The sequence below is a fragment of the Grammomys surdaster genome, unplaced genomic scaffold (genome assembly GCF_004785775.1).
Source record: "Grammomys surdaster isolate TR1022 unplaced genomic scaffold, NIH_TR_1.0 99, whole genome shotgun sequence".
NCBI classification, from domain to species: Eukaryota; Metazoa; Chordata; class Mammalia; order Rodentia; family Muridae; genus Grammomys; species Grammomys surdaster.
Window position 1 is genome coordinate 1,629,422 of NW_021604578.1, and position 23,678 is coordinate 1,653,099.

At 35.4% G+C, this 23,678-nt stretch overlaps 1 protein-coding gene across 2 annotated transcripts in view; it reads right to left on the reverse strand.

The window, feature by feature from the left end:
* The window catches only part of Hcn1 (hyperpolarization activated cyclic nucleotide gated potassium channel 1), a 340,159-nt gene that overhangs the window by 48,933 nt on the left and 267,548 nt on the right, over positions 1-23,678 (reverse strand). For both annotated transcript variants that reach the window (XM_028784249.1, XM_028784253.1), the window contains exon 5: positions 17,968-18,114. In XM_028784249.1, the coding sequence (XP_028640082.1) occupies positions 17,968-18,114 (147 nt within the window). The remainder of the gene's footprint in view (positions 1-17,967; positions 18,115-23,678) is intronic.

The following is a 23,678-nucleotide window of genomic DNA, read 5'->3' on the forward strand; positions in this document are numbered from 1 at the left end:
ACATATATGGAAACTTGAACAAAATATCTGATTTTCAAGGAAATACAGCCTACCAGAAATGACATTATAGCTATAGAATTCACACAACGCTATTGAGACAGAAGAAATTTCATCCTACGGATTTGAAACTACACTTGGGGGATTTCTAAATTTTCAAGCAAACAGGCCCAAACAGTCAAATGTTAACTTCTTTCAAATAGATAAAGTTTCACTTTTTTTTTATGTTGAGGATGGAACCAAGCTCAAAAATGATAGACAACTGCTCGGCAAATGAAGGCAATTATTTTCAGTGTTGACATTTTATTTTTAGTGTGTATTAATTTTAATGTTTTATAAATCCCCCCTCCTCCACTAAAACAGCAGAAGCACAAGAAAGAAACTACAAACAAATGTCACTTAAGGATATCATTACAAATGTACTAATAAATATCAACATAGAATTCAACAAACATTGAGAAAATGATACTTGCAGGACTTTCAGCTATCCTCAAATACAGAGCTAGTCTACGATTAGGAAGCTCATTAATGTACCAGAGAGAAAAAAGGAAAGAGGAATCCTTTTAAATGAACTAAAATCTTAAATAAATTTGTTCAATAAGTACAGCTGTACCAATACCAGATGTAGATAGTATTTCTCTTTCCATCAACCCATAGTTTTAGACATGACTTCTATTGCTGTAAAGTACTTTTGTGTATAGGAGGTGTTGACATCCAGAATGTTGAGACCCAGATGGTGAAGTGGGGAGAAATTGCATGAGGGTATACTGGGATTAGAGGAAGTGCTAATATTGGGTTGTAAATTGAGTAAATAAATAAATTTAATCAAAAAGTAAAAGAAATGTCTATTAATCACATTTTTGTAAGAGAATGGTACATGGTCTAGGCACCAGGCGGCTTGGATTACTGATTTGAGATTTTTAATATCTCAAGGTGTTTGAAAGATTCTGAATACCTATTTTTGAGCTTGTTTCAATCCTTAACATAGGAAAGAAAAGTGGGACTTTATCTGTTTGAAAGAAGTTAAGATTTGACTAGTTTTTTATTCTTAAATTATTTTATTCTAGCAAAATATGTCACACATTGTAAGTATTAGGTAGTTAATGATTCTTGTTACGTGCCCTCTTCTTTTGCATCCCCAACTTGCATTCAGATTAATTTGTATTGTCCTTTTAGGGATTTTACCAAACAACAAACAAACAAAACCCAACCAATCAACCAACCAAACAAACAAAACAGACATATCTACTATTGAAAAAAATAGCTGAATAGTTTTTAAGGAAAGAAATAAAAAGAAGTCACTGACAAGTCAATGAAGGTTCTTGACTTATTCACAGTGGAACTTATGAAAAAAGACATGACTACATCCTATTCCCACTTGTGCCATCAGCAACACAGCCAGCACTCTCCCTCTTTCTTATATATCTTCTCTTACAGTTCAGAGAATATAATGCTCTGTAATGTAATTAGAATAGGTTAGTTGTAAGAAATTACAAGATGTCAAATGCAAATTGTTTTTTTTAAAACTGTAGCAAATTGGAATACATGTATTGGCATTTACAGAAGCATTTGCATGCAAGTTTTAGAAAACATTGTTCTCAAAGAAATAGAAGTCAAATGACTAGCCATTGATTTGCCTTCTCTGCAAACAAATGGCCAAAATAACCTGCAATTCACGAGAATCCATTTCTGGTTGATATTTAACCTCAAAGTTTATTCCAGATAAAAATAGCTATTCAGAATTTTTCAAAAATCTTGAGATATAAAATCTCAAATCAGTAATCCAATTTATAGTTAATTGGTTAATAAAAGTCTAGTGCCTGTGGTTGTTCGGTAGTCAGGAGAGAGAACCGTAACTTGAAGATCCAGTGAAGGGTCTAAGGAGAGACTGAGTGAGGAGAAAGGAGATGAGAAGGGATGAGGCCCTCACGAGAGGTGATTTCCCATGAACATGTAGACAGCAGGAATAGCAAGTAACAAGGGACATATGACTGGAATGTAAGATAGAATAGCTTCAATCCTGCCTAATCTAAGCTTACAGTCTGTAAATAAAGCGCTACGATTGTATGTCTTCTATACGTGCTAGCCAGAACAAATAATTCCTATTTCAAACTACATTCATGAAAGGAGGAAATGTCAATTGAGAAAATGCCTCCTTAAGATTAGGTTGCAATCAGAAAAGCTTACAGGGCATTTTTAGTACTAGGGATCAATGCAGAAGGTCTGGGCTCATTGTGGATATAGACACTCCTGGCCTGGTGGTCCTGGGTTCTATAAGAAAGCAGACTGAGAGAGCCATGGGGAACAAGGCAGTAAGCAGCACTCTTCCATGGCCTCTGCATCTGCTCCTGCTTCTAGGTTGTTGTCCTGCTTGAGTTGCTGTCTTGAATTCTTTCAGTAACAGTGATATGAAAATGTAAGCCAAATAAACCCTTTCCTCCACAAGTAGCTTCACCCACAGTCTTTCTTTAAAGCAATAGCAAAACTAAGTAGGGCACTGTGTAAGTTCCTACACGTCCAGACGGTAACTTTCAGTACTTTCCTAAGGGGACCACAACCTGTGTAAGCACCACTGGTTCATGGGTTATTGAGTATGCTATGTTTTCTCATTTACTTATAATTAAAAACCCAATGAAGAATCACACTATTAACAGAATCATAGCAATGAGCCAAATAGGTCTCAGAAAGATGATCTAACAGAAATCACATGACATTCAAGAAATGAAGCCAATTTTTAGGGGAACTAGTCTGTCATTCTTAGAGCACTGTTGTCTACCAGTGGGGGTCACCAGACATACGGAGTTTCTGAATAACGGAAGTGTGGATAGTATGCCCCCAAATTGACTTTTTTCAGTTTACTGAATTCTAATAAGCTTAAGTGAAAAGTTCAAAACTTGTCAGATTTAGAAAAATACATCTGTTTGATCTTGGACAGGCAAACACACTCTTTGAGCTGTGAAGTATATGAAGTCTACATATAGGTTGTTTCTGAGGAAAATCTGGCATCCAAATCAAGATGTGTTATAAACATGAAAAATGTGTTCCAGATTGTATACTGTAGACTATAAAAAACAAAACCTCTCACTGTAATGATGATTTTTGCATATACTGCATTCTAAACCACATTCAAATAGCCACATATAAATTCATATTTCTTCTCATCATTAATGAAACTACTGGAAACTTTAACAAGACTTAGGATTCTGTTTCTACTGGACAGTGACCAGTATTACAAAGTAACCTTGTGTCCATGAACGTTTTTACTACATGTATACCATGTGCACTGTGTGAGCAGAGCCTGCAGAAACCAGAAAAGGCGGTCAGAATTCTAAAGCAGTAATTACAGACAGTTGGGGGCTGCCAAATCAGTGTTGGGAGCTGAACCTGGGTCCCCTGAAAAAGCAACGAATGTTCACACCTTTTCCCTAGAACTTGCCCTTAAGGACAGATGTATTCCAAATGCCTGTGATGCGTTTCTCTTCCACTCGAGTATGTCCTTCTGTCCTGTCAAAAAGGTTCCCATATTTTCTCTTAGTCTTATCCTAAATTCCTTCCTTCTGCCTGACAAGAAAGAAACTGGAAGTGCTTTAGAGGTCTCATAATGCTCTCTGCCATTAACGTTTTGTTTTGGTGACACAGTATTTGTATCATGGTTTAGCTTGATCCATGTTAAATAAAATTTAGATTCTAAGACTCCAAGAATAAAAAATAAGTATATTGAAATGGCTAACTAAAGTTAATTTTAAGTGGCCTTATTTCTAAGGATGTTATACTGATGAGAGCATTACTTAAAGCACTTGAGAAAACACATTAAAATAATAAAAATTAAACATTAAAAAAAGAATCAAAGCCTTTCTATGTTGTGTTAAGGTTTTCTAAAACATGGTATACTAGGCTCCAATCCAGATTTACAGAACCTGAATCTAAGCCTTTAGGGGATATGACTCAAAGTCTACTTACATAGTCAAGTATGCGTCCTAAAATAAGTGAGTACCCGGAAGCCTAAATCTGGTGGAAGGAGGAAGTTATGTATGCATGTATTCTACATAAGTTAATTATAAATAATAAAAATAGCTTTGCAAACGTCTTGGGATAATACATAATAGAACACTTTTATTGACAGAATGGAGTTGAAAGTGAGCTGTAATTTACATTGCATTAAAATAAAAGAATCGGGAGTTACTTTGAAAGAAAACTTTTCCCCCCTTTCGAAATTGCAACTAACATGCATTTGATGGCTTGACTCCTAGACTACAAGATATTTAATTAAGTATATAAGAAACTCACTTCAGAAAAGGATTTATTATTGTTTATAAATGTTTTGAAAGTGTACCTAGATGTTGAATGACAATATAAAAACCTGCTCTCACTTAACTTTAAAATATTTCCCTTGATTCTGTGTGTCTAAGATGGAAGATTTCAGCTTGTTTCTTTAATTGGGACATTCTCTTTGGTCTTCCAGAAAGCTTTTAATTGCAAGCGTTAAATAATTTGAGTGTCAAATACTATTAATTAAACTTCAAGGTTAAGAAATATTTATCTTTAATATTTAAATTATTGGGGTTAAAAGAGTTACAGGTAGAACAGGAATGACCATCAGTGGTATATAGTTTCCCAAGTTTAATTTTGTTTGATTTCCTTGCAATGAGACTAGCCAGTTATATAGCTTTCATTAGCAATCTAGCTTTAGTTTTGTTTCTGAAAAAAAAGAAAACAAAATCTGTTTATGTCAACAGTGCTGCAGGCACCGTGCACATTTCTCCTTGATTCTCTTTTTCTATACTTTTTGACAATTCCCCAAATTACAACCTGTCCCTCAGTGCCATTCTTTATCCTAACCAATGGTCCATTTTGGGTTTAGTTACATTATATACTTAAAACTAAATAAATAGAGAGGAAATCTAGATGGCAATTGCTTTTAAATAATGTGGACTCTAATATTTTCCAGTAACATCTACTTCAAAACCCAGGTATACTACTAATTACTAGGTGAACAGTCTTCAAGTTGTGGGTCAAACAGACATCATTTGATCCGTTAGGATTTTATGTGTTATATGTGCTGTTCAGTGTCCTAGACTTATCTGTGTTCCTCCAAAATGTGTACACTAGTAATTGCAAATTCATTAAGAGAAAACCTATTTAAATAGAGTTAAAACAAAGTCAAATTGGGGTAACTGTATGTGAGTGTAGCCTAAGATGAATCCCGCTAGTGTTTCAGTCTTGACTTCCGGGCTTCTGGAAGTATGCATAAATGCCTCTATCATTTAAGCCAGCCAGCCTTTTACATCTTGTCACAGATGCCTATAAAGCACAGGAAGTTAGGCTTGTTTAAGTTGAGGAATGCAGTTGCCCTTTCTGCAGGTCTGTGCCAATACTGCAGTTTCACTGATCCTAGCATGTGGAGGCTACAAGAAATCTACTGATAATGAGTTTGAACAGACTTAGAAAAGTCTGTGTGCCTTGAGGCCTTGTGAGATTTTCAGTTTGGGGAGAAATGAGAGTATAGATGAAGCAGTGGTTGCGTTGGTTCACACAATGTGTAGAAGGTGCCATTGCTCTCGCTGGTGTATGTGACATTGTGCGTAGGCAGGCAGAAGACAAGGGCTCTGAAGATCAGGATTAGAGATGGAGGATGGGTGTCATTTTATAGAAACATGTTGAATTCCATGCTGGCTACACACAACATAACATTTGTAAATTTAATCGTTCAAAGTATCAGGACTACAAGTATGAATTAAATCTTTAATTATCTCTACTACTTGTACCTGAAACTGTTTTTAATCATAGTTAAAACTCTAACAATTAAAACAAGAGCTCCAGTTTGCTTCGCCTAACCTGGTAACCTCTGTTCTTCTGTCTCTATGGGTTTGACTATTACACAGATTAGAAACTTAAAATTTTAACAAAAGACTAATTTTCAGTCTTGGAAATAGTTATTGTGGTAGAAATAGGTGATGTTTGAGTAGGTCTTTCTCTCATTAAAACGATACAAATTGCTGTATCTGTTGTCTCCATTTCTGGCTTCCCTAGTTAACTAAAAGTTAAACAAAAACAGTGAAGTCTAAACAGATATCAGCATTGAAAGAAAATGGGACCTGGGAAGCGTGTAAAATGATTATAAAGCAAATTTTGCCTGCTGTGATTTGTACAATGTATTTGTATACATTATGAACATATTTGAAAAAAGTTAATATTCAATTTCTGTTTTAGTATAGAATCTTAATACAAACTATACATTTTTATCAATTATAATTGAAATATTTAAGGTACCTGCCACTCAGCAAGAATTGAAAGAACAGAAATAATAACTTACCCATGTAGAGTTAGTTAAATCTGTAATTTTAAAAACACTATATATCACCTTATTTAATATTTGCAATAAGTATGGAAAACTGTTATCATTAACTTGAATTTGAAAGTGGCCACAATCAAGGGGATTGTAGGCAGAAATCATTCTCTTCTTCACTGGCATACATAGATATAAAAAGAATTACTCTGGAATGATTTTAAAGCCACAAAATATTTCTAGGTTATATAAGATGACCTTTTATAAATCTCATTCCATTTTACCCGGTGTTTGCGATCACTACCATAGACATTTTTTTTTTATGTTTGAAATCGTTATTCTAGAACTAGTAGCTGGTGACTGATTTTTGTACTTTAGTAGTACTCGTTCTATAAATTTTAATTGTATATTGTTTCAGAACCTAGTCCATTTGGCTCATCACTAACAAGAGTCACATCATTTTGCTTTAAGGAATTAAGCTTGCTTAGAGATAAAGAAATAAATTGCAGATAAATGATGTTTGCTGTAACTTTTGAAATTTATTTTGTTTGAAAACAGAAATGTAAGTAAGAGCTTCTACATGTGCATGCTATGTATCTCATGCAGATATCGTATGTAATAAGGATGTGTGTGGATGTTTCTAGAAAATAATTACAATTCCACATTAAACAAAATATTAGGTTTGATATTTTAATAATTTCTAACATAAATAATTATTATGACATATTTTAATTTTTTTTAATTCTGTGAAACAACTGTGGAAGTAATTTGTATCACCAAACATAACATTGCACAATCATGCTACAACTTTAAATATTCCTTTTGGTACTGTTGTTGTCTGCCACACAAGTGTGTTCTCACTTACAAATTAGTTTAAAACATATTTTCCCTCAAGTTAATTTAAACAGTGTGAAGCATGTATTGTTTTTCACTTATTTAATTTATAAAGTTCAAAATGTACTGTGAAGTGGTTCAGGACAATTAAAATAAATGTTGTAAGAACATAAATCATGTGCACTACTAGGGTAGGGAAAGTAATTTTTAAATTCTCAAAATTCTAAGCACTCTAAGATCTCAAAGATTTCAAGTCATAATGTGTTATGGCTATTCTTTGTTGTCAACTTGACTATTTCTGGAATAAACTACAGTCTAGAAATGGCGGGCACATCTGTGAAACAAATCTTTAGGCAGGAAGACAACATGCTTTTGATCCAGATCTCGAGGTAGGATGACATATGCTTTTGATCCAGATCTATACACATTTTTAATCCGTATCTTCAGGCAAACCCTTTATCTGGGCCATACCCTCTGCTAGGGACCTATATAAGGACAATGGAAGAAGAAAAACAGTGTTTGTTCTTAGCCTCCTTGCATTCACTTTGCCAGAACATTCACTGAAGCCTATTTTGTTGGGAATCCAGCTTATACAGAAGACCAGCTGAAACACCCAGCCTCAAGGCAGCCCTCTCTATGGTCTCTGCATCAGTTCCTACCTGCTGGTTCCAGCCCTGCTTGAGTTCCTGTACTGACTTCCTTTGGTGATGGACTGCAATGTAGATATGTAAGCTAATAAACCCATTTCTCCCTAGCTTGCTTTTTGGCCCTGGTGTTTCATCACAGCAGTAGAAACCCTAACTAAGATGCAGTGTTCCATTTCTATTAGTCTTGGGACATCTGACTTTCAATATATACATTAGATCAGCATATCGGTAGGCTCAGATCTTTGCAAGTGGTGTTGGTTCTCTGTCATTTTTCCATCTCAGCTCACAGTCTAGAGAGTCATCTATACTGGCACGCCATCCGTTAGTGGCAATAATATGTTTTATTTGATGATGTGATACCAAAAACAAAGTTCCTCAAACACTTAATGTACTATTTTCCCTAAAATCATGTTTATAAAATCAGTGTTATTATCATACAATCATCTTTAACATTACAACCACCCCAGCCACCCTCACTAAACATCATCATTATTACTTCTACATGACATTCATCACAGTAGTGGTTTGAATGTGAGATGCCTCTCATAGGCTTCTATAATTGAATACTTGGGTCCCCAGCTGGTGGCACCATTTCTAAAAGTTGTGTAACCATAAGATGGTAGTGCCTTGTTGGAGGACATAGGTTACTGGGGTTAGGCCTTGACATTTTGTATCCTGGAACCCATTTCCAGTTCTCTCTCCACTTTCTGAGTGTAGATTCAGTGTCACCAGCTAGTCTCCTGGTCCTGCCACCACGCACATTCTCAGTCTTCTGCTGTTTCTTCACAGCAGAACTGTATCCCCTGAAGCTGGAAGCCATCGTGATGCCTGACTCAAGTTGATATTGTAAGGTATTTTACCATGGCAACAGAAGAGGCACTAAGGCAATCATCTTATGCCATAGATGCTAAGACAATCTTCCAATGCTAAGTAAAAAATGAGAATCTGTGACTAATTTCATAATGTAATAAGATACTTTATAGTTCATATATATATATATATATATATATATATATATATATATAGTGCTAGTTTTAAAAATAAAGACATGTTTTGTGTAATTTTCTCAGTTCATAGTTCTAAAATCATGGAAAGCAAATAATTTACACTTGGATAAGTGAAGAACCTTGCTGAAAATGTTTCCTCTAGGGCCAATGAGAAGGCTTAGTGAGCACAGGTACTTGTTAACAAGAATTGTGGCCTGAATTCAATTCACAAACTACTACCCAACCCTGGAACCTAAATAAAGAAAGGAAACGGAATCCTCTAGCAACTTGATCTCTTGTTTTCACAGATAGACCATAGCTTCAGCACAACTAAACACACACACACACACACACACACACACAAACACACACACACACAGAGAGAGAGAGAGAGAGAGAGAGAGAGAGAGAGAGAGAGAGAACCACACAAAGGCACATACTAAGTTAAGGTAATACCTTTTAAGTGTATTTATCTTAAATCTTAATTTCCTTCTAACTGTGCTAATAAATATTGATCGCTACACTGGCTAATCAGGGCGACTTTTAAATTTGGACTTCAGTCACCTTCATCATTTTCGTGTGAGTTCTATTGTTTAGTCATCTTTTCTAACTTCACAAATAATAGTTTCACCACGATTTTAGTTATGATGAAAGTCCTGACTTTCCTAAACAGAAAAAAATAGTTTAATTATGAAAAAAACACCCTATATTTAATTTGTCTTTACAAAGTTGTTCTACCTTAAATGATTGTTGAACAAAAAGTTCTTTATTCATCAATTTGTTTCTTTCTTTCTTGAACAAAGGAAAATCTGAATTAGAAGCCTGATTTAGTATAGACTCTGTTTTACTGTATTCTCTTTCCATGCACCTTATCTTCTACCCTTTGATCTAGTCACATTTGCTTCTACATTCAGAGTAAACCTTTCCTTTGAGGCCTTCTCTGAGTGCTCTCAGCCTCCGTGAACATACTTGTTTTTGTCAGCTATTTTCGTCTATGTAGTCTTGTTCTACCAATTAACTATGGGTGATTTCCTGCATCTTCTGGATATCTCCTAATGTGTTTTTGCTTTTAACTTCTCGTTCTTTTCATTCTTCTAGTTTATTTGACTTTATTTTTGTCTTTTCCAGTATAGAGATATTCCTTTGAGACTGAAACCTGCTTCTCTTTATTTACCTTTCTAGTCATGTCTTGGTCAATATCTTGCACACATTAAAAAAAATCAATGCAAGTGGTTTTCCATCTCAAACAATAACAACATCAAAAAATTCTAAGCAAAGAGTGAAAAGACTTAAATTCTTTATGGATATTGTTTGGAAGTAGAACCTCCATAAGGTCATACATATCTTCTTTATCTAATCACATTAAGTACATGATAATTTGGCATTTTGTTACTTGTGCCGGCTATATAAGTACATGATAACTTGGCAAATCAGGCATAGCTTTACAAAGCAACGCTTCTCACCTATTTTGTTAATTTTAACAAAATGAAATTTGGGAGGCATTTTTAAATACTGAAGTCTATTTAAAAGTTTTTCAAAATTACATTAAGTACTCACTAAAATTTTGCTTTCTTGTGTTAAAAAAAATCTATTCTACAAATTAAAGGTCAGAGGACAGGATGATACTCTCAGCCCATTTCATGGTCTGTGAGAATGAAGTATACTGACGTTTTAAATTCTCCTGAGACACATGATCGCTATCTATTTTCAGCCCACATCTCCTCACACTCCACTGTTTAAAAATAGACTGGTTCTGAACTTTGGAGACTGGCTTGGAAGGGCATTAACCTCTTTCTTGACTGTTAGGTTTGCCATTCTTCTTCAATGTGTTCAGTATAATATGGATCGTGCTAAAAATAGACCCTCTTCTTCATCAACCCTCCAACAAGGACTCATACACATGGGGTAGAGTTCACTGAATTTTCTAATTAGATTTTATTTTTAAATATACTGCTGGCATTTGTTAAAGCACATATCAGTCTTATGATCTTCATATTTCAATGTCAAGTTTTGATGCTCGAGGCATTGTCTCCAGAGAGCTGCTGCTGATATGAAGGAAGAACTATTATCAGATTGTTTGAATAACTTCCAAAAGAAATGGGACATACAATAAGGCCTATTTTGGCATCTCCTGCATAGTACTTTAAATCAAATTTGAGCATTTTACATGTAGTTACACTTTTTGTTCCAAATATGTCTTTACTGTACTAGAAGTGCTATTAAGACTACAGTAATAGGCTACTCTGCATTGGATTATGTGACTATTTAAGACTTATTTTAAGATGTTTGCTATGTGCTGGGCATGTTCCTGATCTTTTACATGTTTTGTCATCTTAGTGTTGACCACACCCTATTGAGTAGTTAATATTATAAAGTTTTGCATTTTAAATGCTGAAAAGAATGACAAATGGTTTAAGAAATAGCTTAAACTCATATATCTAGTTAGTGCTGGCTAGTGGGGTGACAATGTACAATCAATAAGTCCTAAGCTGCCTCTCAGAAACGTATTCATTCACTATTTCTTATAGAGAGGGAAGAACATGCACACTTACAACTGCCACCAAAGGATTTAGTATTTCTAAAGCAGTGGTTTTGTTATCTGTGAGTCTTAACTCCTTGGGGGTTAATCAATGCTTTCACAGTTATGATGTAGAGATGAAATAATTTTATGGTAGGGGGTCACCCCAATATGAGGAACTGTATTAAAGGGTTGCAGCATAAGGATGGCTGAAAACCACTGATCTAAAGTAAAGAAAGTTGGCTATGTTCAGACATCTGGGACGATGTAAAGTACCTAAAGGTCACAGATGCCCAAGTCAGCAAGTGTGTAGCTTTGACAGCCACAAAGCACTGAGATTATAAACAGAAGAGGTGGTAAATACATCACAATGTGACTTCAGGTTTAATAGACTAACCTTCTGGGTACTATCTTAAAGAATTTTTCTTAGAAAATTGTACTTGTTCTTTTACTTTTAACTAGAGGATGTCAGCTCACAGTGAAATAGAGGGAGTTTTGAGGCAAAGCTGTAATCATGTCATTCCCAGAACACTGAAAATCTTGTAAAGCTCAGTGCTCAGATTTGAGGCTTAGCCAGTGCTGGACTGACAAGAACCTCTTTCCCTGTGGATCTCCCTTGTCCTTGATGTGTCACTACCTGGTTGCGGATGGGGCAATCAGCAACAACTGCTTGATGATTCATTGAGTATACTCTGTGCAAACTGTCTTGGTGATTATATTGGTTCTCTCGGGCTTCTGTGGAGAGAAGTATCAGACTGCCTGGCTTAAAAACAGTATAAATTTATTTACTAAGCTTTGATGGATAAGAAGTCTATGATTGAAGTAATAGGAGTTTGTGTTTGGTTAGGGTACTCTTGTCTATAAAGATATATCATTTTAAGCATTATATAGCAGAATGAACAAGATGTTTCTGAGATCTCTTTCATAAAGGACAGTACTCACATCCACAAATATTATATCATCATGGCCAAATTGCTAATCAAGCTTCAGTTACCATCATCTGAATTTGGTGATAGAGTGACATACTATCTTCCATATATTCCACTAATGTCACTAGTTTGTTGCAAGCACAAGACTATTTATGTACCTCATGTAATTTGCTCCATTGAGAGTCACTCCCACCTCATATTTCTTAGCTCATGCTAAACAACCAACCCCTCATAGCACACAGAGAATCAGAGTGCATAATGGCTACATATATAAAGCAGAGCTACATAGGACTCATTGCATACACAACAAGCACAATTATGAGAGAACATTTTTGTAAACAGTAAGGAAAAGTATATAGGCCAGAGTCAAATGAGCAATGACACTAAGCTATAAGAATGAAGCTCATCACGCTGAGTACTGTTGTTCCCTTCCCCTAAGTACCACTGCTTCTTGGACAAATGTTCCAGCTACACTGATCATCAAAGATTCTTGGAGATCAGTTGCCAGGTGTATAATCCTTATTTATTTGCACTTATTTATATAATAATTAATTAATATGAGTTATATGTGGGGTGGGAAATGGTGCAGAAATCAAGGTACATGAAGTCCTCCTTTTTCTAAAGCTCCTTGTGTGACAGAACAGACAATACCCAACTGTACCTTAAGAGAAAGCAAAGCAAAGCAATGGGTGTACAGAAAATGTGATGGAAAATGTCTACAGAGGAGCTCACCTGGATGAATCACCCAGGGAAGAATTCTTTGATGAATTAACATTAGTATTGAGACTTGAACAATAGACATGAGCCAATTATTTGTTACCAGCCTGAGTAGTCATAGACCTTGTAAATAGGTAGCCTTGGTGGATATTACCAACTTAGATAAGGACAAGTGAATCATAGACAGAGTCATAGTGACCTGTCCCCTGAACCTTCACCCAGCCGATACCCTGTTCTGAAAGATATCCATAACTCCCCTGAACACCCACGCTCCGGTGTCATCCCCTTCCCCACGTCCTGCATTTTTGTGTTTATAACCCTTGTGTGAATATGTAAAAATTACGATTTGATTAAAAAAAATAAAAGAGTATCATCAATTCCTTTCATACTTGGAAAAAAAAGAAAAGAAAAAAAGAAAAGATTTTCAGCAACATTTTCTCTAACATAAAGGAAAGCTAAATTGCCTAACTTTTGCAATGATTGAATATTTGTTCAGAAAATGTTTAGATTTTTTAGACTCATATTTCATTTCAATAATGACTTTTGTTGTTGTTCTAGCTTGATAATTGTTCCTATGATAAAATACTCTGACCCAAAGTGACTTGCGGCGTTTTTTGACTTATAATTTCAAGTAAAATCCCATCATTCAGGAAGTCAGGTAAGACCTAGAACAAGAAACAAAGAAAATATGATGCTTGTTTACTTACTCCCAGGATCATTCTGAGGAGTACTTGCATAGGGGTTTAACTACCACAGTGGGCTGGGTCAGGTTATATCATTTAACAATTAAAACAAGTGCCAATACCCATAGCCCCGTGTTAATCTGATCTAGACAATTCTTCAACAGAAGCTTTTCTCTTAGATGACTCTATTCTCTGTTAAATTGACACATCAGGCTAGTGAGGACAGTTAGTTTGCTTCCATATTACTTTTACTCATTTTTCTAATACTCATTAAAGCATTTAGTCTTTATTTTTGTGTTATTCCTACATCAGAGAAAACTTTTTCCGTTTTATAGGGATGGTAAATGGTTTTATTTCTAGGAGTTGTAATTTTATAAAGCAGCCATGATCCTGAGTTGGGTTTTGAGTCATGGTTATTATAAAGAATATCTTCTATTCAGTACATTATATGAGTTACTGGTACATACTGATCCTTAGAGATACAAACGTGATTATGAAACAGATTGTCTCATGACACAGGATTACAGTCATGAAAGAGACAATGAATTCCCAAATGATAATCATTATAGGGAGACAAAGTGGTCCTGGAAAAAATTATTTACGGAGTATGGAATGCCTGGTAAGAATGAGTAATGGAAGCATAAGTAAAATGAATAGAAGATTGAGGAATAAACAGAATAAAGAAAGGAAATCAATAATTTTTAATGGTGAATAATCAGTATAAAAACATAAAGGTCTAAAAAGCCCATAAAGACTCTCCTTTGACATTGGAAGGTAATTAGTTGTACTTCCTTTAGAAAATGGAATTTCATGTTGATGTTCTAGGAAAAGCATGACACTTTCAGAGTTAGATTCTACTAAAGTCAACATGGTAGCATGGTTATATTTGAGCTGCTAAGGAAAGCAACATGTAATCAGGCAACCTTGGGAGGTACGAGGTGGGGAAACCCTCTAGAATATAAAAGAGACCTGGGAGATGAGAGATTCTCAGGACTCAAAGGTAGGGACCCTAGTTGAAATGCTGTACAATGGGGAGAGAGAACTCATAGATTCCATCTCCAGCAGAAAGATAGAACATCAAGAAGAGAGATGGGGTTGCCATCTCACAGTCAAAACCTGTGACTCATAATTGTTCCTGTCTGAAGGAACTGCAGGGATAAAAATGGAGGAGACCCTGAGGAAAAGGAGGCATAGCAACAGGGCCTATTTGAGATCCAGCTCAAGGAGAGGCCCCAAGGCCTGACACTGTTACTGATGATATGGTGTGCTCACAAAAAGGATATATCATGGCTGTCCTTTGAAAGACCCAACAAGAAGATAAAAGAGTCAGATGCAGATATTTGTACCCAACCAAGGACAGAAGCTGCTGACCCCTGTGGTTAAATAAGGAAAAAGCTGGAAGAAGTGGAAGAGGAGGGTGACCCTATAAGAAGAGCAGCAGTCTCAACTAACCTGGACCCCTGAAATCTCTCAAACACTGAGCCACTAACCAGGTAGCATATACCAGCTGATATGAGGCTCTGAATACATATACAACAGAAGACTGCTGGGTCTGGATTTAGAGAAGATGCACCTAAGCCTCAAGAGACTAGAGATCCCAGAGAGTGGGAAGAACTGGTGGGGTGGTGGTAGGGTGGTGGGCACATTCTGGTGGAGATGGGGTTGGGGGATGAGAGATGGGATGTCGAACAGTTAGAAGGTGGACAGGGACTGGGATAAAGTCTGGACTGTAAAAAATAAAAGATTAATTTTTTTAAAAAGGAGAGAGATTAAAGAAAAAGTTGCAGCAAAAGATTCTGAGATCCAGAGAACAAGTTATCTGAATAGATAAACCAAATTGGTAACAACTTGGTGGCTAATGGATTGTAAGAAATAACAAAATGGTAGGTTTGTGGTGATACAGAAAAAAGGAATACTGGATTCTTTCCCATTGAAGATCAGTATGAATCACAGTGTAGCAAGAGAGTGGGAGGCAGAGCACACCGCACACAAAACGTTTCTATTTAGTTTACATACATTGTGTTTTCTGTTCTCTTCTTTTAATCACAGTGGACTAGGACACATAGGGCAAAACTTCTTAAATGCCACTTTATATTTGTTCTATTAACTTTTTTCACTGGTTCATGAAATATTAAGCTGTGATCCGAATTTTCTCTAGCCTTCATGTAGGAAACCCTGAGATATATCATACCTCCCTCTCCTTTAACTTCACATTTGTTTCTGTCATTGTCTTGGGGTGCCTCTGTCTCCCTCCTGTGTCCTGGCCTAATACATCTCTGAACTTCTCTAGACCCTTGAAAACCTTAAACTGATTCATTTGTCTTATGATTTGGATATGAAAGAGGCAAGAGGTCTCTATTGCAGTAAACAATATAAAATGATAGTTTAAGAAATAAAAAAGAACTGCTTAAAAAATCAGTAAAAGTACAAAATACATTAGAGTTATTTTCTACAAAGGCCAAAGATGTATGGATTCTAACTGTATTGAAAAGAACTAGGAGAACCAAGTCATAACAGCTGATATTTATTTTATTTGCACATTGTATAGCTTTTCACTCTGCAAATAAGTTTTAGTGGATGTAACAACTGCAGTTTAGAGATGGCTATACAGGATAAAAGTTGAGATGAAAATATTTGTGTTGCTTAGTTTATGTTAAATGGGTAAAGAATTGTAAGAAACTAAAGTACAAATCAAGGGACTCATGGTAAAGGACATTTCAAGGCAAAGGTAAAGAGAAGAAATAAAAAAGCAATAGAAAGGTAAGCAAAAAGTAGTATACAAAGATTACAGACTAAGTGCTTTGGGTTCAGGAAAAAGGAAGAATAAATTGAGCCTTGTATTAAAGAAGGAAGAGATAAAATGTGGTTTGAAGAAGACTGTCAAAGGGACAGAGCCATTTCTGGAATACATACTGTGTACGATAAAAAGTATTATTGTTGATGTTGCTGAAAGACTATAAGCTGCCCACCTTGGCTACAGATCACATTGTAAGGTGATAGCAGAAATTAAAATATGTAAAGGTAGCTAGAAACGGAGTGCAGTAAGATTGAATTCATAATGTAACAACGAAATATTTTACTGAGCAGAGAAATGAAGAAATGGTAGCTCATGTATGTAAAAGATTAGGCTGTCTGTTGCTTTAAGGGATAGTAAAGAGGACCTAGCCTCAATCCTACAGAACACTAAGAAGGAACTGCAAATTTTGAGCATTGCCAGTAGAGAAGAGAGCAAGGCATGCATGAGAAATGAGTTATGAATGTAAATCAGAGATAGCATTTGGAGAACACAGGTTATAAAAGAAGATCTAAAATAGAACTCAAATTTTATACTCAAAGTGACCCAAAAGAATAACTAAAATTTTACAGAAAGACTTTAAAAGTTAGTGCTTTTTGCTGAAAAAAAAAAGTTAATGACTTCGTTACATAACTTCTATGGTGCCAGGGGATATCATATAGCTTTTAAGAAAATGGAATTCATGAAGATACTTAGAGTTAAATACATAGACTACAAATGTGTGATGAAATAAATTGAAGGAATAAGTTCAAAGGCAGGGAATAAAACCCCGAGCTTCAGTCGGTGTTTCAGAATAAATAGGAAGAGCAAAGGAAGGAGGGTTTGTATCTTGTTAGCAATGTAGCAAAGTACTTGGCACAGCCCAGAGAAGGATGATTCATTACCTGTAGGACTTTAATAACTTTCAAAAACTATACGTTGTTGTAAATACTTGGTAATCAAACGATAATATAACTATTACATAGAAAATTCATAGGAAGTTTTGTAATAAGAGAAGTCGAGAGCAGAACACTGTTTGATGAAGGAATCAATAGCATCCACTTTGGGTTTAGGAATGAAGCAACTGGTACCAGAGGGAAGTGTTTGGGGGAAGGGATGAGAACAAGATGTGTAGTAAAGATTGCCTTTAGGTATTGTAAAATATCTTAATGAGATACACAGAGTTGGCTTCTGGAGGCAGGCTAGCATCTCCCGATCAGGGTGCCAAGGATAAACAGAGTAAATGTATGAGAGGGAGGATAAACTCTCAAAGATAAAACCTGAATAAGTGAATACTGTTGGTTAGCATAAAAACCAAATTGGGGACATGAAGACAATATAGCCATAGAATATACTTCTGAGACCCAAGAATACATAAATAGAGTAAGAGTCATAAAAGAATGAGTTTCTGATATTTCTTTTGAAATAGAAGTCTCTTAGGGAAGAAAAAAAAGATGACTAAAGGCAGCAATTGATGTATTAGCAGGTAGATTTGATTATTCTTTTAAGTAGAGACACAAAATAGACCAAAGAACTGTCTAGAAGAATAAAACAAATGACAACAATGGGTCATGCAGATCAAAACGGTAAATCTTACCTCTCTCAGAGGATCATTAAGTTCACTGAGAATATTTTCCTCGTCGAATATCTTGCCTTGGTACCGGTGCTCATAATAATCATGTATCTTCTGGCGCATGTCAGCTGGTAACTTGTGGAATGACATGTACTGTTCCACTTGCTTATACTAAAAAAAAAAGGAGAAAGATAGAAACATAGGTCATGTGGCCACCATCCTAGTATGTTATTGCACTATATTCAACAACATTGAAATAATTTGTAATAAAAAGACTAAATCCTTGCCAAAGAAGTAATTAGTTCACCAATGTCTAAGGTACTTACAGGTATAACCTTGTTTAAAGAATTTTACATAGGTGACCATATCCTGAAAATAATGGGATGTGGAGAAAAGGCACGGCAGGAACTCGGGGTTAATGTAGTTATGTATCTCTGAAACAGAAATGACGAGGCCAGAGTAAAAATAATAGTGTGGGTGCTATGCTTTACTAGTTGAGTTCTAGAAGAATTCAAGACACTGCTTGGCTCTTCATTTGAAAGAGAGATTCTGTATTTTTCCTGGTACAAAGGGGCTTTAATGTTAAACCTCTGACTAATATCTGAATCTAGTTAAAATTTGAATATAGAGGCAAAGAACTTGACAGCTCTCTAACGTTCATAGATTCTTAAGCGATAAAAGGTGTTGAGAAAACACTGAGCACATAAGAGAAGGATTTGAGATTCATTCTCCTTCACCCCTGCCTCCACGCTGGTGATAAACAAGTTTCAGAGAGTACAGACTCTTACCCATGATAATGTATGTAAGGAGCTAGATTCGAATTTGTCTCTATTTCTAGAAATGTTCTTGGGCAAAAAGAGGAGGAAGTAGGATATGACACAATGTTTAGGGTCTGAAATTCTGCAGCATAATCTTGATTTTAGCTTCTTTACTGTGTCCATACTTAGCCCCAAGTGATGGCCCTTTGGTGGTTAAGCCAGGCACTCAGCATGTTCTAGTTGTCAAATTTAGGCCCATGGATGGGCTCTTGGTTCCTGGTATTTGTCGACATTATCTTTCTCCTGATTTTTATGTCCTGAAATTTTAAACAAAGTTATTTTGGGCTATAGTCTGTATCGCAATAAGTTCTGTAAGTATTCAACATTAGAAAAAAAGTAATCAAAGGTTTGAATTCCTAAACTGATGTCTCTCATACACATTTAGTATGCACCCACAGATGTGGAATAGCTGCTAGCAGAACAATGGCTTCATTTTTTTCTTTAGTCATCCCTACTTTGATTGCTTAATGCACTGGTACCCAACTGCTCAGAACACTGAAACTGTAACCTTGATGCATATGATGGTTTATGTGTCTCCTTCCTTTCCATGCATCTCAGACATGTGAAATGCAGCAAGAAAAAGTATATTATTTACTTGTTCAAGAAAATCACTGCCTATATTTGAGATGTACATGTGTAAGGAAAACATCTGCTCTTTGCCCATTTATGAAATGGAAAATTGTCATTTAGCTAAAAGAAACTATTATACATAAATTATTTTATTTTATAAAAACAATTTTGGTTGAATATAGTTACATTCTCTCTCTCTTTCTCTCTCTCTCTCTCTCTCTCTCTCTCTCTCTCTCTCTCTCTGCTTTTATACCATTTTAATTACATGCAAGTATTAAACATGTTTGGTTTTCCTGTACTTCAAACCATTATCTTCAGAAGGTATTCAGTTGAATGAGTTCTCATTTTTTTTATTGTTCCATAGCTCTATGGATATCAACTGTAGCTTAGTCATATCGAGATAATTTTGATTTCATACTGCATATTACTTAAAAAAATTAATTTTGCCCAGTAATTATTCATCTAACATCTGTGAAATGATTTATCTGAAAAACAGTCTGTTTAAATGGATGAGTGTATGTGCATGCATGCATATGTGCCTGTGCATGTATGCGTGTCCACATGTGAGCATGTGCATGCATGTGCGTGTACTTGTGTGTATCCATAAGAATGTGCAAATGTTTATGCCAATGTCCATCTATATTAAAGTCTTTAGGCCAGGTCTCTATCTGAATGAGCTTGTCCTTTTAGGTAGTCTTGCTGGTCAGTGAGTTCTCTGTATCCATTCGACTTTCTCCCATAAGGCAGGGCTTACATACATAAATCCCTGGATTGTTATATCAGAGCTAGGGATTCAAACTCAAATATCATGCTTGCAGAGCATATGCTCTGAACAAATTATCTGTCTTCACAGTCTTGGATCAATTGTTAAAACATTTCCAGGTATCACTAGCAATCAGAAATCTATTAGGATTATGTATTTGTAGCCTCTCCCCAGATCTCCTGAATGAGAAGTCTACATTTAGGACACAACAGCTCTAAGCTTAACAAACACTGAATTTTTGAGTCACTTCTCTATGTCAAGTACCGGGTTATCTTAGGACATAGGAAGCCTATCTGAGTGAGAGCAGGAAAAAAACAAATTCAGATTTTGGAAAGCTAAGTTGAAGTGGCTGATGGCACATGGCCATGCTTATATGTAGGTCAGGCACTCAGAGAAGGAAATGCACACGTCATCAATGACTAAGAGACCAAGAGATGGTGTGTCAACTGAGAAGAAAGCTGGCAAGAAGCAGAAGTGGCATTTTAAAAGCAGTTCAGAGAGAGAAGAAGTTTAAGTTAAGGATATGGATAATAACTGTGTAAGTTTGAGAGGAGCATACAAAAACAAAACTAAACAAAACAAAAGCAAAACACAAAATTGTAGGTAGCAGAACCCAGAGTTTAAGGAGAGAGTGGTCAGTAAATAGAAAGTGTAGAAAAGAGGTGCAGGGCAGTGGGCATGGTTATAGATATTAGACAGACATCTGTTAGGGTCTAACACTTGTGACAAGTAGGAGCTGACTTTACTCTGTTTTCACCACATATAAGAAGATTTCCCAAAAGAGATACATTATCACTGCCATGTTGGTTGGCCAAGGAAGATAACTCTTCGAAGAAGACACATAGTGGCATTTAGAGAAGGAGATAAATAAAATGTGAGAAATTTTATAGAGGCTAACACGTTCAAAAAAAATGAAAGCCTGTCAATGTTTGTCTTAGTTGTAGGAATATAGTATTTTCAAAAATTATTCACTGCATTTAATAGCCACCAAGAAAACTGTTTATGGAAAGCATAGGTGTCATTTTTTCTTTAATATATACTAACAGAAATAACACCCATTAAAATTAAAGGGGCTACTTTAATTCCTACTTAAAATTATATTCTACTTTAATTTTTATTTTTCATGAAATTAGAATATATAAAAGTAATATATATGCATTATTAAATATAAAAGATAACAAGAGCATTTATTGTGAATGGTAATTGTCTATCCTCAAACTCGGTAGTGTTTGCTCATGTCTAGAGGTATTTGGGACCTATCATTCCACAATGGTTGCTTCTATTTCTTATGTGGATTAACTTTGAGCATTATTTATTAGTTTATTGTCAAAAAATGATATTTAACCATCTTCCATATCTCAGACCTTCTTTTACACTTGATAGTTATTATAATAGTGTTTAATTCTTCCCATGATCTCATCAGTAAAACTGCACAGCACATTTACATTCATTTAGTGCTGAAAAAACTATAATTATTGATCAAAAGTTTCAAATTTCCTCAATTCCACTTCCTAATTTGTTGTCTCTAAATGGAAATTATAATGCCATACTCAGAACTGAAATTCAAAAATCCATAATGATTCTTTTGTTTTAAACAAGTGGAATATTTTCCACAAGGCCAAGTAGAACTCTCAATAGTATTGATATTTATTTTTGTATGTTAGAATTTTAAATCATGTTAAAATTTGCATGATTAGCTCTAACTTGGGTCTCTATATCCTGATAGCCACTGTAGCTTCCTTATAAAACTTCTTGTCAGTTCGTCTTACAATATCTATGTTGGTTTCAATGAAACAAACTCTCGAAGATATTATAAGAAAGGGTATGTGGGATAAGTTCCATTAATCTTTTATTTATTGAAATTATTAAGCTTGGAATAAGTGATCTTATCAACATACATTAGCTATGAAAAGGAACAGGTTTTATTAGGGAATTTGCATGCATGTATATGGGATACATAGATTATACTCAGCCCACACTTCTTTCCTTATTTCCCTTCCACATACTCAGTGTCCTCCCCTTTCTACTTCCATGTTCTTCTTTTAACTAGCTTCCAGATGACAGAGAATATAATGCTTATTTTTCTTTTTTTTTTATGGGACTCACTATTTCAGTAATACGATTATGTTCGGTTCAAACCATTTTCCTACAAATGATATGATTTCAATCCTCTTTATGGGTGAGTAAAATCGTAGTGTGAATATATCACATTTTCTTTATCCATTCATGTGTTGAAGACCATCTGGGATGTTTCTTAACTTGACTATTGGGAATAGTGTAGAGACACGCATGGAAAAAGGAAGATTTTTTATTTTAAGCTCTCTGTGATTCTTTGTGGTTATATACCAAAGAGTGTATGTCTAGAACTTATGCAAGAAGAGATTACATACATGTGTGTGCATGTATACATACTCACAGGCATGCAATCATGTGGAAGTCAGCAGCCACTGCTGCATGTGTTTCACAACTCTCTATTTTTATATTTGAGACAAAGTCTTTACTACCTGATTTGGCTACAGTAGTTGGCCAGCAAGGACCAGGATGCTCCAGTCTTGGCAAGTGCTTCACCATTCTGGGCCATCCCCCAGCCCATAGAAGCTGTATTTTTAACTTATTTTGAGGAATAGTCATGCTAATTCACATCTCAATCTTGACTGATGATACATTTAATGAATCTTGGCTGAGTAAAATGAATTGGATGCTGAGCCTCTGAATTTGAGGTTTACCATCTACACTAGACTAGATTTATCATTTGTTTAACATACCTCTCATCTCGTTGTGTTTCCTTTTGACCACTACTGTGTTTCCTGTTTCTTTATATCCCCCTGAACTTTCCATCCATTCTAAATTTTAAATCATTTCCTAAAATTCCTTGAATCATATTTAATCCCCAACTTTTCTTCCTTTACATTAGCCTAAAGTTCACTAATGCATGCATAGAATTTAAGAGTGATTCTAAGGTGTGGCTGACTATATTACTGAAATTTGGAGTTTTAAGAAAATAAAGATTTGACACTTGTCTTTAGCCTAAGGGAGTCTTTATCGACCTTGTCTTTTGCAGGTAAAGGAATGAACGTGTGGAGGGAAATGCAAAACAGGTTTTCACTGAAAGTGGATGGCACTGGAAAATGAAAAGGTCAATGTTAAGTGTACTGCTCCTTCTGCACACTCACATGGGGGCAGGGGATGGAGGAACAAAAAACTAACTGAAAAAATTACAGGGAGTAACAAATACAACACACTCAGCATTACCAACAAAACAACAGAGCAAACAAAACAAAAAACCAAACCAACCATCCAAACAAAAATCAAAATGAAACAGTTGGAGTCACATTTTCAAATGATTTTTAGATTCCTCCTTTTTTTGTTTGTTTGTTTTCTTAAATTTTGGTGATCCTTGGAATTGAATTTAGGCCCTTGAAAATGCTAAGCAAGTGAGCTAACAATGACCTCATCTCCCTGGTCACAGTTAAATGGTTTTCACACAAAACATACGATATCCTCATTAAAACAGCAGGTCCTTGAGTTATGCATTTCAATTCTTAGCACATCTACAGGTCATATTACATTACACATGTCAAAGT